This window comes from Humulus lupulus, chromosome X (assembly GCF_963169125.1).
Source record: "Humulus lupulus chromosome X, drHumLupu1.1, whole genome shotgun sequence".
Classification (NCBI taxonomy): Eukaryota; Viridiplantae; Streptophyta; class Magnoliopsida; order Rosales; family Cannabaceae; genus Humulus; species Humulus lupulus.
Genome location: NC_084802.1, coordinates 192,896,261 through 192,911,269, shown reverse-complemented (window position 1 = coordinate 192,911,269; position 15,009 = coordinate 192,896,261). Strand labels below are relative to the sequence as shown.

Genomic DNA, 15,009 nt, shown 5'->3' with positions numbered 1-15,009 from the left:
TTTTACTCCGCTTGTGGGAGATTTAATGAACTGATGGAGAGATGTTATCACAACTTCTCAAGGGGATGTCTTACACTTTTCTTTTACAATGGATTAGATAATGCAACAAGATGTTGGGTAAACTATGGAGCAGAGGTAACTAGTGAACCTTTATTAAGAAGATGTCATGATGATATAATGAAATTTTTTAATGATATGGCAGATTTTGATTACCATTGACATTGAGATCCTTCACTGTAAGGTTGGTGTAACGCCCTGGATAACCAAGACCGTTACACTGTGTGTTTAAAATAGTGCAAGACTTGCTAATCAAGTCATTTAAACGAAATGTGAATTCAATGCATCAACGGATTCGGAATAAAAGATTTTGGTCACAAATAGGCTATTTTCATTAAAAAAAAATGACAGTTTAATACATGGAAACTCAAAACAGGGAGCAAATTCCAAGAGTTACAAATAATTCAAGCTACTCTAATGGAAAAATATACATTTTAGGTTTCCGTCCCTGTACAATTCCTCGACCGTAGCGGCCGAGCAGCTAACAATGTACACCTCGCCCCCAGAGCTCTCCAACTCATGGTTGATTCAGCCTACCCTTGCCTTTACCTGCACCACGTAGCACCCGTGAGCCGAGGCCCAGCAAGAAAGCATGATATCATAGCAAGATCAATATCATTAATCAAACAGTCCACAATGCACAACCAGGAATTCAACAATTCAAAGCATTTACCCAATCAGTGATAACACTCAGCAGATAAACAGTTTATCATCTAGACGGTCAACCAATCATATCCATAACACAATATTCACGTTCATAATCAACAGTCTATCACATCCATCAAATAACATTCAGGGTCGGCGCCCTTAGGTCGCACCCTCTATTTAACACACTGTCTTCGGCTCACTTGGGCCGCCCCCAGTGTAATACTCACTGACTCCGGCCAGCTTAACCGAGCTCAGTGATAAATAAGCTGCCTCAGCTACCAGTGGCCAAGCCGCGCCCTGTACGCAAATATTGATTCCGACACCCTTAGGCCGATTATCGCATGTCCCATGGCATAATAATACCATCTCATGACATGATATACAAATGTAAGGAGCTCTTAGTCCCATCGTGCTCACATGGTTAATCACATTCATATAACAAAGCACACAAACATAGGAAACACTTAGTCCCAACCTAACCACATAATCAGGTGCAACTTTCTTACCTTTAGATCTCATTAGCTTTGATCACTTGACTCCTTGAGCACGATCCCTCTCGAGCCCTAGCGCTCACCTAAACATAATCATAGGTCAAAGTCATCACCAAACCTCAAGTCCAAAACCCAGCCTCGGGAAGTCCTAGTTCCACCAAACAAGGTGGTGGAATCGAGCCCCGAACCCTTGGTCAAAAGCCCTTGTAAATAACCCTAGAATCCCTTTCTGGAAACAGGGCAGCGCTACAGCGCTCTTAGGAGGGCGCTACAGCGCCCAAAGGCTAGCGCTGTAGCGCTAGTCACAGACAAGCAATACCCCAGTTTTCCCTCCTGCGATTTCCTCGAGCCAAACTCAACCAAAACCTCTCCAAACCTTAACCAAACTCAAAAACAACCTTATTAACACACTCCACTCATGCCAAGCACCCCAAATACCCATAACTCAAACACATGCATCCCTAATCTCAAAATTCACCATAGCCACTTCTAAATATCAAAACTCAGCAGAAACCAGTCAAAACATCAAAGTTAAAAGCTTAGAATTTCTTACCTTTAGTGGGAATTTAGTTTCAAGACAACCTCTACACCTTATCGGCTTGCTCTCCCTCAACCTTTGGCTTGAATTCCCTAAAGTCCCCATCAGATTCAACTTAAACACCATAGTTCAAAAACCAAAACCAGAAACTGAAGAACTCTAAAGTCTTACCTTAGGTGATGGTGTGTTCTTGCTAAACCCCTGCCAGTTCTTCAAACCTAGCTTAGGATCCTTGATGCTCAACCTAACCCAGCTCTCCTCTGAGCTTTGCTCCAAGAAAACCCAAGAAAAGTGGTGAGAGAACCATAAACCGACCCTAGAGAAAACTCTCTGTTTTCCTCTCCTTTCTCTTTTCTTTCTTTTCCTTCTTCAGACTTCTGTAATATTCTACCACTTCCACTAACATAAAGCCTCAGTAATACCCATCTTTAAAAAGCCAAATGACCTTAATGCCCTCCCTTTTATTTCTAACCCTTTAACCCACTTAAGGGCATTTTAGTCATTTCACCCCAATTCCCGCTAACTCCTCGAGTGTCTCTAATATTTACCGCTTACTACCCAATACCTAATTAACCACCAATAATATTCCTCGATGTAAAAATAGACCCCAATAAACTCACTAAATTCCCATTTATACCCCAAGGCTCACCCTGAGCCGGGTATAAATCCCCCCCATGACTTGTTCGCTAATCTGCTCACTAGGATCGTCTCGAGTCACAGATCACAGATCACAGATATATCCACATAATAATGTGGTCTCAACATTAGCCTACCAATATACACACAAGTTCACAATTACGCTCTCAATGAGCCAAATTACCAAAATACCCTCACAGCAGAGTATATAGCCCCATGCATGCCTTTATCATCATATAATAATATGACCCACATAATCATGCATATAATCACATAATAGCCCCATAAATCAATTATGGCCCTCCCGGCCTCCTAATCAAGGTCCTAAACCTTATTAGGAAATTTGGGTCGTTACAGTTGGAGTCACCAATATCCTCCTTTATTCCAAGTTCCTAATATTATACCACAACCATTCGAGCATGAAGAGCATAAACCAGAAATGTAATGGCTCAATTGAAGAACACTTTAAATTTAATGGTGCAAAACATGGAGTGGTTTAAGGACAATTACTCAAATAATCAAGGTTGTGAGAGTTATTCGAATACTATAGAAGTACCAATGGTTGACCCATTAGAAGAGATTGAGTGTAAAGTTGATGAACAAGAGACCTTCGAAGTTATATTTACTCAAAATTTTACTAAGTTGTATACTTGCTTGGTAGATAATGATTATGGTTGTGGTGAAGGAAGCAAATTTCATCCATGATCATGAAGTTGTTGAAGATCAAATCACAAGCATGTTTATGGATAGCTGTGTGGAGAGTGAAAAATAATCATAAGGGTTATATGAAGAATTCACAAATGAAGATGAGAAAAATATGACTTTGGAGGATGAGGAAGCACCTGCAATCATTGATTTGACTTCACCAATGGTACAATCATATATACCTCCAATGGATCCATATTTTAAATTGATGATACCTTCACTATTCTACATCTTTTATGGCTACCAAAGTTTTCTCCCCAGGCTCATCACTCTAAGTCTTGTGTTGTTGGTGTCACGTGCATATTAAATTCATATCTTGCTAAGCTTGAGGGCATTCAGAGTGACAACTTTCAAGTTATCTTGTATGATGCTTATTATGAGCGTCAACCACTCATTGATGTGTTTCGAAATATAAAACACTGAGGAGGATATAGATGAGAGTCAATACAATGAAGCAATGCATTTGATTTCAGGGAAGTTTTATTTTCCTTTTCTTTTATTTATACATTTGGGACAATGTTTAGATTAAGTTTTGGGAAAGAGATTTGATTTTTATTGCTTTGTTCATTGTAGATATCTTAGTTTGTTTAAGTTTGTTTTTGTTTAGAGTGTGAATCAAGTTGACAATGATTTGTCAATGATAATATGATTGAATGATGTGCTATATAAATTGAATGAGAATGAAGCTATAAAAATATGTGTTTGGTTGAATAGTTCTTTCCATTTTTACATTGTCTACTTAAATAATTGAGAGCTCAATCATGATTTTTAATGAATTTTGTGTAATTGAATATTTTTTTGCTTGCTGAATGTTGAAAACAAATTATTATGAAAATGTTGTTATCCTAGAACTTGTTTGCTTGCTATTTGAGACGAAATCATAGATTATGCATGCTTAGGAAGATGATTTAGGCAATTCTTTGGAACGTTTGAGACTTTCAAGCCAACCTTGATTTATTAAATCACTAATTACCCCATTTTGAGCCTAATTTGATTCACACTTATTTTGAGCGCTTATTTGAAACTTTGTTATTTTTCCTTTTCTTTGATATACCATGAGAATATGAAAAATGATTAGGGGATGGTTTGTAATGGAGTTTATATTTAGAAATTTTGTCAATAAAAGAAAAATTGAGAGAGAAAGAAAGAAAAAATTATATTGAAAATGAATTATACCCCAATTAAAAATATAAGGAAATAAGTTTAGGAGAGTGTATTATTATTAGAAGATATTAGATAATTATGTATTTCCATAAAGGAGCGAGTAATTAATAATTATTTACCCAAATAAAATTGAAAAATTTGAGGTCCTTTTCACTAGAAAAAGAAAAATAGCGGGAAAACTTGGCGCCAATTGTTTTTTTCTTTCCTATATTTAAACCTAACCCATTATCCTCCTTCATCTTCCCATCCCCTAATCATCGGTCTTTCCATAAACCCATTAAGCTTTTCCTTCACGCTTCCTCATCGTCTCATCAGAAACAGAATGGCAAGCAACAGCCCCGAAATCAACGAGCCACCAACCAAACTCCCAAAGCTTCACGAAAATGGCGCCCACGAAGTTTCTCAGAGCAACATTTCATTTTTCCGAGTGAAAAAGCTCTCTGAAAACGCTGTTTCTCCATCAAGAGCCTCTCCTCTCTCTGCGGGTTACGATCTCTCGAGGTAAAACCCATATTTATTTCGCCACTTTTCCTTCAAATATCTTATTTATTTTTCAGTAATTTATATAAATATATTTTCCGGGTTTCTAATATTATGTAGTGCGACGGAGACGAAGGTTCCAGCCAGAGGAAAAGCTTTGGTCCCAACTGATCTGAGCATCGCTGTAGCCGAAGGAACCTATGCAAGAATCGGTAAACCCCATTAAAAGTTTTCTGTGTTATTAAAATTGATTATTACATTTGCCTTTCTACCCTTTTTTTTCTGCAATATTTTAATGTGATGCTTTGTTTTGTGTAGCTCCTCGATCAGGGTTGGCGTGGAAGCACTCGATTGATGTGGGAGCAGGAGTGATAGATGCTGATTACAGGGGTCCCGTCGGGGTTATACTGTTCAACCATTCGGACTTTGACTTTGAAGTCAAACGTGGAGATAGGATTGCTCAACTGATAATTGAGAAGATAATAACCCCTGATGTCATGGTGGTTGATGATTTGGATGCCACCGTCAGAGGCACTGGAGGCTTTGGCTCTACAGGCGTTTAGACTCATTTTTAGTTCGATATCTGGTTATAAATTAGGTGTAGGCAAATAACTTAATATCTTTAGGAAAACAAGAAAAGTTCGGTTTGTAGTTTTGTCAAACAGTTGGTGGACTGTTATAACCGTTCTATGTTTTCAGTGTATCTTGGCAGAGCTAAGAAGTTGTGGAATACAGTTTTGATTGGTGTATGTATTTATCAGAATCGATCTAACTTGATAAACTTCTTAATCCTCTTGCTAACTTTATAAAGTTTATAGTGTATAAACACAAATCATTTATCGTTCTATTTCATGAGGGGCTCAGATTAAAAGAAAAAGTTTATTTCAAAATATTTTCTCTTTTTTGCATAATGGCCATACACTTCATGGGCAATGCAGAATGTTTCCAATAAAATGGGGCATGCAAAATACTTGGGGGATTTTACAACATTGGTTGAGTAAGTTTGCGCCCTCTTCCCCAAAATTTGAGTTGAACAAAACAGTACAAATTATAAAACCAGTTGCAATGTTAAAATATATGCAATATAAGGGGACACCCAGAAGTTATACAGCTATATCCGGGGCAGACGGGTTGAAGAATCTGAAGGAGCATCTGAAGCCTGCACGGTGAAATATATAGTTTGGTTAAGATTCATTTAAAACTCGAGTATATATGTTTTTTTTCCTTGAAGTAGATATTTTACACACCTTCAGATATCTTGTTAGTAACGTTGCGGTACTAAAGTTGAAGCCCTGGACAGGTTCTCCCTTGGTGCGAGATGTATGGAGTTGTTTTCTAACTTGAGTAGCTAGGGACTGCATTCACAAACATGAAATTATGTGATAAGTTATAGGATGACACGTAGGTATGCCATACAAAGTGACGGTAGAAAAAGAGTTCAGCAAGTGCAAACAAGAAATATATTCATTTTATTATTGCAAGAAGATTATAGTTTCAACACTCGGAAAGTTTCCAGGGTATTACTCAGTTACTAACCTTCCCTAATTCAACTCCCCATTGGTCAAAAGAATTGATGCCCCAAACGAAACCTTGGACAGCAATTCTGTGTTCGTAGATTGCCAACAACTGAATATTGGCATGAGACCAAGGCAGTTAGTAGAATATAAAGAATGCAGAAAACTGCATATATTTAATACATTCACCAAGCAAATGTGAGACCTGCAGCTTCTCTACTTTAATGAAAATTGAACTAAGAAAAATATGTTTGGACTCGAGATATCTAATTGATGAGGAGAAGGCAGAAAAATATGTGGAAATTGTTATGACCTCAATACGAGGACACAGTGACACACAACATTAACTCAGTCCAAGGTCATCTGCTCCAAATATGTTTATTGTACTTATTTTAAATCATTCCCTTAAATGAAAAACAAAAAATAAGTTAAGAATAAACAGAGAAAGAAACTGCATACCTGTCCAACATTGTACGCAGTTAGGGAAGGTAGAAGAAGGCTGAGAGAAGGCCTATTTCCAGAGAAGGTCTGTGAATGAAAGGACAAGAGTTGGTACTATTCATTGACCTGATAACAATGACTAATGCACAAAGGAAATCACCTTATGAGGAACAAGATGCTCCGCAACATTCTCCTTTTGCAACTGCTCTACGGTCTACAAAAAACTCTTCAATGGTTAGAGATACGGATAGCTGACTGATGCTTTCATAAAAAATAAAATGTGGTAATATGACAATAGCACCAAAAGTTGACTATTACAGTATCTACTAACCCCACCCCCAACACATCCTGGCTGTCTTCATTTTATAATTTGCTACCAAATTTTCCTGAATAGCAGACCACAGAAGGTTGTAAATCACCTCCACAACCATTACCCCACCTCTTTTGGGTCAAGGAGGCATATTAATATTGGGCATATGAGATTCCAAAATGAAATAAAATTCTCCAAAGCACTTGAATAACAAAGAAAGCATCTGTGGCAGCGCATAATACCTTCCCATAAGCAAGGGCATCTGGCTGAGCAAAAAAGTTGGACATGAGCTCATCATGGTTACTCACCACTTCACCTGCAACAAAATTATTCATCCTTGAATTATAAAAAGAGCTATGAATCAGACTACAAACTTCTAGAAAATCACGTGAATATTAGCTCTAAAAGATTAATATAAAGAACCTTTCAGGTAGACAGGCTGCTGACTCTTCACAACACCAATAAAATCACAAGGAATAATGCGACCCTGAAAGTTAATAAAAGAGTTAAGTTCAGCTTTCAGTAGATATAAAGAGAGGTTACCGTATGTAGCTTGAAGTTCAAGAATTAACAAAGTTTCTCCAACAAATTATCAATACCTGGTGAATTAGTTGGTAAAAACTGTGCTGACCATTTGTTCCAGGTTCACCAAAGTCGATTTCACCAGCCTCAAAGGGAAGTGGAACTCCATCAATTGATACACCCTTGCCATTACTTTCCATGCTAACCTACATTGAATTACAAGGTGAAAGGTATTTAGAGAATGCAAGAAACCACACACACCTTCCAAGAAAGAAAGGCTGGTAAGCTAAGCAGCGATCTAAGCGGACTTGCCTGTTGAATGTGTGGGGCAAGCTTCTCCAGGGCTTGGGAGTAAGGTAAGATGGCCTAAACAAAAACTACTAAGTCAATTTTTAAAGTGGATGGTAAAGAAATAAATAAACTCTGAAGTAGACGTCAGCACTCACTCTTGCAGGATATCCAAGAAATGAAACGTTCCATACGCTCAACAAGCCTAAAAGCAACTAATAAACAGATGTCTTGTTATTAAGAGATAAAACTGTTGCAGTGATATGCAAAAACATATCTATAACCAAAATGCAAATAAAAAAAAATGCAGCTCATCTATAACAGCCCCATTTGGCTAAGCTTCTACAATTAAAAAAAAAATCCTTTTGGAGGTGTTTGGGTAAAAAATAAAAAGTTCTTTTATAATTCAAAAGTCTTATTATAAAAGTCTTTTTGGGAGAACCTAGAGCCCCAAAAACACTTCTGAGAAGCTATTTTTTAAATTAGAATAATTCTTAATTTACTCATAAAAGATTTTTTTTTATTGATATCCAAACACTTTAAAAAGTCAAAACTTTTTATATAATAGTTATCCAAACAAAAAAAAATAAGTCAAAACTTTACTTATCTTTTTAGCTATAATCAAAAGCTTTTTTGAAGGTTCATTTAAGAAAGAGTGCTATGGGGCGCAGGTGGTGCTCAACACCATAGACTAATCCAATTTGAGGCTTTATGCTACTTAGTATGCCATAATTATAAAATATGTCAACATAATTAAATATCACAAAAATATGTCATTTTCCAAACATTGGGCAAAATTGCCCTTCTCTCAACCATGATGGCACCACCTCAACACTGTCACCACCATTAACATCGTCCTCGCCACCTCCCATTACCATTGAAGCACCAATCCATTTTTTTTTAAATGATTCAAAATCAAATTAAAATCTTAAACCCCCAAGAATATTCACTTAAAACACTAATTTAAAGGTTTCAAACACATTTATGTACAAATTATTGGTCTTGCTTGCTTTTTTTTCAAATCTAAAACTTTGAAAATTTGTAGAATTTTGAACAAAACCATACTTTTTGCGATGCTTAACGATGTTGTCATGAAAACTTGATTTTTACAAAAAAAAAAAAAAAAAAAAAAAACAATGCTTAACAATGGTGCAATGAAAACTTGATTTTGTTTTGGCAAAAAACGATGGTAAGTTGATGCTTAGCGATTGTTTGCGATGAAATTTGATAAGGACTTTGGTGAAACATAACTTTTTGGTGATTTTTTTTTAATTTTGGTATATTTTTCTTCAAGGTCTACACATTTAGAATATGTGGAACCTTAAATTTGAGATGTAGAACAACAAATTTCGAGATCTGTCCGTTTTCGAGATCTGTCCGTTTTAGGACATAATGAAGTTTGTAACTTGAATAATTTAAATTTTGTGTTCTACATACTCCAAATTTAATGCTCTACACATTCTAAACATGAATATCTCAACAAAAAAAAAATACCAAAATTATAAAAAAAAAAACCTCAAACTACATCAAAGTAAAAAGTTAAACCTCACCAAAAAATTTATCAAATTTCATTGCAAAAACATCGTTAAGCATCAATTTACCATCGTTTTTGCCCAAAAAATATCAAAATTTCATAGCATCATTTGTTAAAGCATCAGTTTTTTGCCTTAAAATCAAGTTTTTGTGACACCATTATTAAAACATCGCAAAAACATTGCTGAAGCATTGCAAAAGCATCGTTTTGTTCAAAATTCTGCAGATTTTTGAAGTTTTAGATATGAAAAAAAGAATGTATAGCAAAATGAATAAATCATACATAGATGTATTCGAAACCTTTAAATTAGTGTTTTAAATGAATTTTCTTGAGGGTTCTAAGTTTTCGATTTGATTTTGAATCATCGAAACATACAAAAAAAATGGATTGGTGCTTTGATCGGGTGCTTCAATGGTGATGGGAGGTGACAGTGTCAATGGCGAGGATGATGCTAATGGCAGTGGTTGTGTTGAGGTGGTGCACTACTGCTGTGGGAAGGTGGTGCCATCGTGGTATAGAGAGAGAGCTTGAGAGACATTTTGAGAGAGAGGGAATGTTAATGGGAAAAGCAATTTTGTACAATGTTTGGAAAATGACATTTTTGTGATGTTTAATTATGTTGGCATATTTTATAATTATGATATACTAAGATGCATAAAACCTCAAATTTTCCCATTTATATCAGTGGGGTGGTGTTCAACACCAGTGCCTCTTAGTATTATTTAAGAAAAAAAATGAATAAGAAAGAAAAAAAAAGTGTGACATAGCATTCCTCTTTGAAACAAATTGTCTAATAGCGTATGCAGGTGTTTCATAATCCTAAACAGTTTTACAAAACTTTCTTGCATATCAAAGTTGCACGAGGGAAATAAATCATTTGATCATGATGACAAAAAAAAAAACCAGTTCAGGTACTTACAGGAATATTTTTCTCATATGGTGCCGAGTAGAAATGCTGGTCAATGCTTGAGGCCCCCTTTAAAAACCTTTGACCAGACGAAATTAACAATGTTATGCAAGACACATTATAAACATGCCAAATTAAATAATTGGCAAATAAAGTTAAATTCAATATAAACAAATTAAGATATTCTCATCTGCCTTTCCCCTATAGTAACTATAGATGAAAATCAGACTAATAGTTCCAAGAAATCTAATTGAAAGCTGAAGCACAAGCAAATTTGTCCATCACAAATTTCAGAACTGATGCAGTGGACCTGTAGCAATTATAAAACACATACTTCTCAACAATTGGGAAACCATACTGGAGAGACAAAGGCAACACCCCAACAGCACTGCAAACTGCAACCAGCAGTTCAAACACCAATCAATTATCAAAGGGAGGTCATCTAAAAGAAAAAAAAAAGGTAAACTACGTACCACTATATCGTCCACCAACCCAGTCCCAGAATGCGAAAGCATTGTTAGGATCAATACCAAATTTTTCCACAAGCTGAAAAAGAAAATAATTAAGTACTAATGACTCAACTGGTGCTTAATCACCAAGTACAAAGACTAAAAGAGTAATGATACCGTAAGATTTGTGCTGACTGCTACCATATGCTTTGCAACAGCAGAAGGCCTGAAAATAGTATACAATCACAAGAGAGGGAAGTTAAAGCATGTTTCTGCCATTTTGACAATTAATTCAAGCCGAAAAATGCTAAACTATTTGCCAAGCAAGCAAATTTTTGGGGAAAAAACAAAATAACAGATTTTAATTTTTTTGCTGATTAAAATAACAGATTTTAGTTTAGTGAAAGAAACCACATGAAATGAGAAACAGTCTTCATTCTTCATTTGCTCCATTCTGTGTTTGGTCAACTTTTTACTTTTACAACAGCTCTGAAGCCAAATCCAGCCATTTAATTATATAGCATAGATCACCATAGAATTCTCCAAGAACGAATCCCATATAATTGAAAAATTTAAGCTACAGTTGAATTGAACTAACCCAAGAGCAGCTGAAATCCATTCCCTAAGTGTTCGAGCATTCAGCATGGTTTCTGCTGTAGTAAAAGTTTTTGAAACTACCACAACTGCAAATTTCAGAAAACAATCTCAACATTAAAAAACAATAGAAATTATTTGAACTCAAGACCAACAACTAGAAAGATAATATAAAGATGTAAATATAACATTTACCAAGAGTAGTTTCAGGGTTTAACCCTGTGATATTTCTAGCAACGTCAATTGGATCAACATTTGCAAGACTATAGGAGGAAACAAATAAAGAGATTAAGTTGACTTGGTCTATAATAAGAGGGTATAAGAGCTTTATAAAATGTTATTAATGTTTGTTGATGAAAGAAATATAAATATGCCAAAAAATAGATCATAAAAAATTTCTTCAGAAAGGAATCGAATGATATCTTTAATCACGTGCTTCAGATATATATTCAAGTTTTGAATGTCTATCTCCTTCACAAATTAATCATCGATGAAAAATTAGACACATCTCATTTGTCCAACCAAGTTGATCCAAATAAAAAAGAAACTAGATATCTAGATTAGTGAAATTAGTGAAACTAGGGAAGATATCTGCTCTGCTTAAAAAAGCATAAGTACTCACAAACGCAGTTGGCGACCTCTTGCTAAGTTGATAGCCTCAGGATCTGTAGAATACCACGAGAACCATTACAGCATGTGTTGTAAGCTTGAAAGTCTTCATTAAATAAAAACAAAGAACACAATATGTTTTAAGGGAAAACAATGTTATAAAGAATGGAGCTCAAGATAATACGAGTGTGATTGCAACCTGTTTGAAGAGCAGTATGAACAAATAAAGGACCTAAGAAGCTGCCACCAATACCAACAGCAACGACATCTGTAAGTGGTAATCCTGTAGCTCCAACCTAACAAATTTGTCTATTATTAGAAAATTGAAGCATCACATTCAAAAAAGTGAGATTAAAAGGCTAAGGTACACTACCCAAGAACCACTGCGGACCCTCTCAGAGAACTCCTGGATTTTGTCCAGAACTTTCCAAACATCCGGGACCACATTCTTCCCATCACTCTGAATAACAGTGTCTCTCGGAGTACGAAGAGCAACATGGAGTACCGATCTATTCTCTGTGCTGTTTATCTGAAGAGAACACCCACAAAATAATCAAACAAAATAAAAAAAGAATCAAGTTTGCTGAGAAAATTAACAATTAATATTAAAGAACCATCAAATGGATATTCTGTACAATTTCAAAGACTAGAGGCCACCAATGAGGAAATGCCAAATTGACACTTAATGCATCAAAACTATCAATGAATTCTTGCTTTCTAATAAGCACAACAAGCTTATCCCTGCATCCAATTTCTTCGTTTAGTTAAGAGATAAACTTGAACTTACATGTTCCCCACTAAACATTTGATTAATCTTCTGTTTGATATTTGCTGTCTGCATTGTCAATACCAACAATCAGGTAAGCTACTGCAGGAAGAATAGCAGCAGGAGCAGTCTAAAAAACAAAAGGAGTGAACCGAGGCTACCTCTGCTAATTTAAAGAGCTTTTCAATCGTTGAAAGTGTGGCATTCTGCCGTGAGTAATCCAATAGCAACCCATCGAACTCACTGTAGAAAAGTCAAATATACACATATCGCGACGTTACAATTTAAAACATTAATATCGTTATAATTTGTGTCAAATTATATTCTAACAAGAAATTTCATAATTAAATACTTTAAAGCTTGAAAAGGATTATCATACACCATCATTGACTGGCACCGCTGAGCATCATTCATCAAATCACGTAAATGGGTCTTCTTAATCTCCTCAGCATGAGCCTGCAAAAGCAAAACGACGCATATTTGGAATCATGTGCGGATTTAAATGTCACGCGTTACTATTTATCTCTACTACCTTCAATTCCTTCCAGGCCTCGGTGTCAGATATGAGAGCGGAGGAAGCCATTTCAAATAAATGGAAGCACTTTACAACCAAATCCCTGATCAAGAACAGCAATACAATTCATAAGTAACAAAATACAAAAGAATCACCGAACTATTCACACACACATCAAGAAATTTGGAAAAAAAAAACACATTTCATTTGTAGGAAAATAGAAAATAAAAAATCCCAGATAAGGATGACTCTAAGTAGGCTCATTATTTAAGAAAAACTAAAGTTCTTCCATTAACCATCTTCTGAATTCTGATAAGCAGGGCGTTGACACATTTGTCTTCTAGAATCGCAAAAGAGAAACAGCAACAACAACAACAATAAAAACTCCCAAAAATCAAAATATTGTTCTTCTTGCCGCATTTTCCATTAAGTTGACCAAAAACATCGAAAAAAAAAGTGAAGAAATACAAATCAGCTGAAACCAAACAAGATACACCTAATCGATACCGACAAAAAAGACATTTCTTACTTCAGTAACTAAACAGAGCAAATACACAAGATGAAGATGATCAGACCCTAAGAGAGAGAGAGAAGCGAAGATGTATTGTCTCGTATTTATGTATGTACCTGAAGAATCCGGAATTTTGCTGGAAAGGAAAAACCCAAAACAGAGGAAGAAGAAGAAGAAGAAGAGGATGGGGTGGTTTTTATTGGATAGAAGAATAAATATGGTGATTGAAAAACTTGGCAGCGAATTGAGAATGGAGAAGCTTCCTTTTCAGAAAAAATAAAATGAAATGTCTCTTACCCAAGGCCAAGGCTAAGGCTACTGGCGATTGCTCAGGAAACGATGATGTTAAAAAAAAGTTAACAAAAATGCTTTTTCTATATACCATTATTTCTACGTCTACGTGGATCAGCTGCTTCAGGTTTACGCTAGACTTCCACGTGGCAATCCCACAATGTCAGCGTGCTCGTGACATGTAGGCTCCACGTGGTGGGACCATCGTTGTCTTTTCTACTTTGTAGGCCTTTTTTTTTCTTCCGAAAATTCTTAGCTGCTGTCCGATGCGGTGACCGTGAGGGATCAGCTTTTGGATTTAATTATAAACTATTACAACTTTAAGATGATGATTGATAGAAAACAATGGCTAACCCTAACCCTAACCCTAAACGAAAAGAAAGTTCTCTCAATTGAAAATGGGGGGTTTGATAGGTGAACAAGACACCCAAAACCCGAAGAGAGTGATCGATGAAGGCTAGGGTTAAGAGTTTCATTCAGCTGATGGCGTTGTTGTGTTGTGACATGTATAATTATATTTATGTAATTCTTAATTATGAGAATTTTAATAGAATATGAATATGAGGAATATAAATGGGATTTTATTCTTTATTGAACAACTAAATTTTAAATTCATTCCAGCACATTATGTTTGTCTTCAAATTAAGAATATATATATATTTATTTATTTTGTCAAACGTTAAATACCCTAATTACTATTAATTATTTTTTTAACCCCGACATAAAACCTACTCTGACCGACCTCTTTAATTCTTTATTTTTGTAAGATACTCATGACATGAAGCATGCCTCTTTTGCTAAGATAATAAACTAGAATAACATTAATAATAATAATAATAATAATAATAAGTGATAGGCATTTCCTATCGGTACTACACTTCACCTCATAAGAAGGGGTCAGCTGGCATCACCTCACCCAATATAAAAAAGTACAAAAATAAATAATAATAATAATAACAATTAAGAAAAGAGAATTGCTAAAAGGATGTTGTCCAACACAGGTGACATATTTTTATTAGTGTAATTTAATATTAAGTCCC

General features: G+C 35.5%; 2 protein-coding genes across 4 annotated transcripts; one reads left to right on the top strand and one right to left on the bottom strand.

The window, feature by feature from the left end:
- The first annotated feature begins 3,187 nt into the window (after positions 1–3,187).
- LOC133806563 (deoxyuridine 5'-triphosphate nucleotidohydrolase-like) lies at positions 3,188–5,520 on the top strand. Its single transcript, XM_062244652.1, has 4 exons — positions 3,188–3,241; positions 4,397–4,740; positions 4,840–4,931; positions 5,038–5,520. The coding sequence occupies exons 1-4, from the start codon at positions 3,188–3,190 to the stop codon at positions 5,280–5,282; spliced, it is 735 nt and encodes a 244-aa protein (XP_062100636.1). The 3' UTR covers positions 5,283–5,520.
- Positions 5,521–5,579: 59 nt separating this feature from the next.
- LOC133805310 (glucose-6-phosphate isomerase, cytosolic-like) lies at positions 5,580–14,010 on the bottom strand. 3 transcript variants are annotated; one of them, XM_062243449.1, is made up of 24 exons: positions 13,976–14,010; positions 13,186–13,270; positions 13,033–13,109; positions 12,815–12,896; positions 12,675–12,722; positions 12,261–12,416; positions 12,087–12,183; positions 11,901–11,943; positions 11,474–11,541; positions 11,283–11,367; positions 10,862–10,910; positions 10,709–10,781; positions 10,570–10,630; positions 10,248–10,314; positions 7,953–8,009; positions 7,819–7,872; positions 7,584–7,712; positions 7,408–7,471; positions 7,227–7,300; positions 6,835–6,888; positions 6,693–6,761; positions 6,256–6,345; positions 5,967–6,074; positions 5,580–5,878 (listed from the first exon to the last, which is right to left on the bottom strand). In XM_062243449.1, the coding sequence occupies exons 2-24, from the start codon at positions 13,234–13,236 to the stop codon at positions 5,831–5,833; spliced, it is 1,704 nt and encodes a 567-aa protein (XP_062099433.1). In that variant the 5' UTR covers positions 13,237–13,270; positions 13,976–14,010; the 3' UTR covers positions 5,580–5,830. The 3 variants fall into 3 exon arrangements, with proteins under 3 accessions (XP_062099433.1, XP_062099432.1, XP_062099434.1); XM_062243448.1 differs by lacking the exon at positions 13,976–14,010 and adding an exon at positions 13,795–13,969; XM_062243450.1 differs by lacking the exons at positions 5,580–5,878; positions 5,967–6,074; positions 6,256–6,345; ... (1 more) ...; positions 6,835–6,888; positions 13,976–14,010 and adding exons at positions 6,930–7,060; positions 13,795–13,969.
- Positions 14,011–15,009: the final 999 nt, after the last annotated feature.

Coding starts and splice junctions, on each gene's coding strand:
- LOC133806563 (XM_062244652.1), top strand. CDS start 3,188: ATGACTTTGGAGGATGAGGAAGCACCTGCAATCATTGATTTGACTTCA. Junction 3,242..4,396: donor TTGATTTGACTTCACCAATG/GTACAATCATAT, acceptor CCTTTTCACTAG/AAAAAGAAAAATAGCGGGAA. Junction 4,741..4,839: donor GCGGGTTACGATCTCTCGAG/GTAAAACCCATA, acceptor AATATTATGTAG/TGCGACGGAGACGAAGGTTC.
- LOC133805310 (XM_062243449.1), bottom strand. CDS start 13,236: ATGGCTTCCTCCGCTCTCATATCTGACACCGAGGCCTGGAAGGAATTG. Junction 13,110..13,185: donor AGGCCTGGAAGGAATTGAAG/GTAGTAGAGATA, acceptor TTGCTTTTGCAG/GCTCATGCTGAGGAGATTAA. Junction 5,879..5,966: donor TACTAACAAGATATCTGAAG/GTGTGTAAAATA, acceptor TTCACCGTGCAG/GCTTCAGATGCTCCTTCAGA.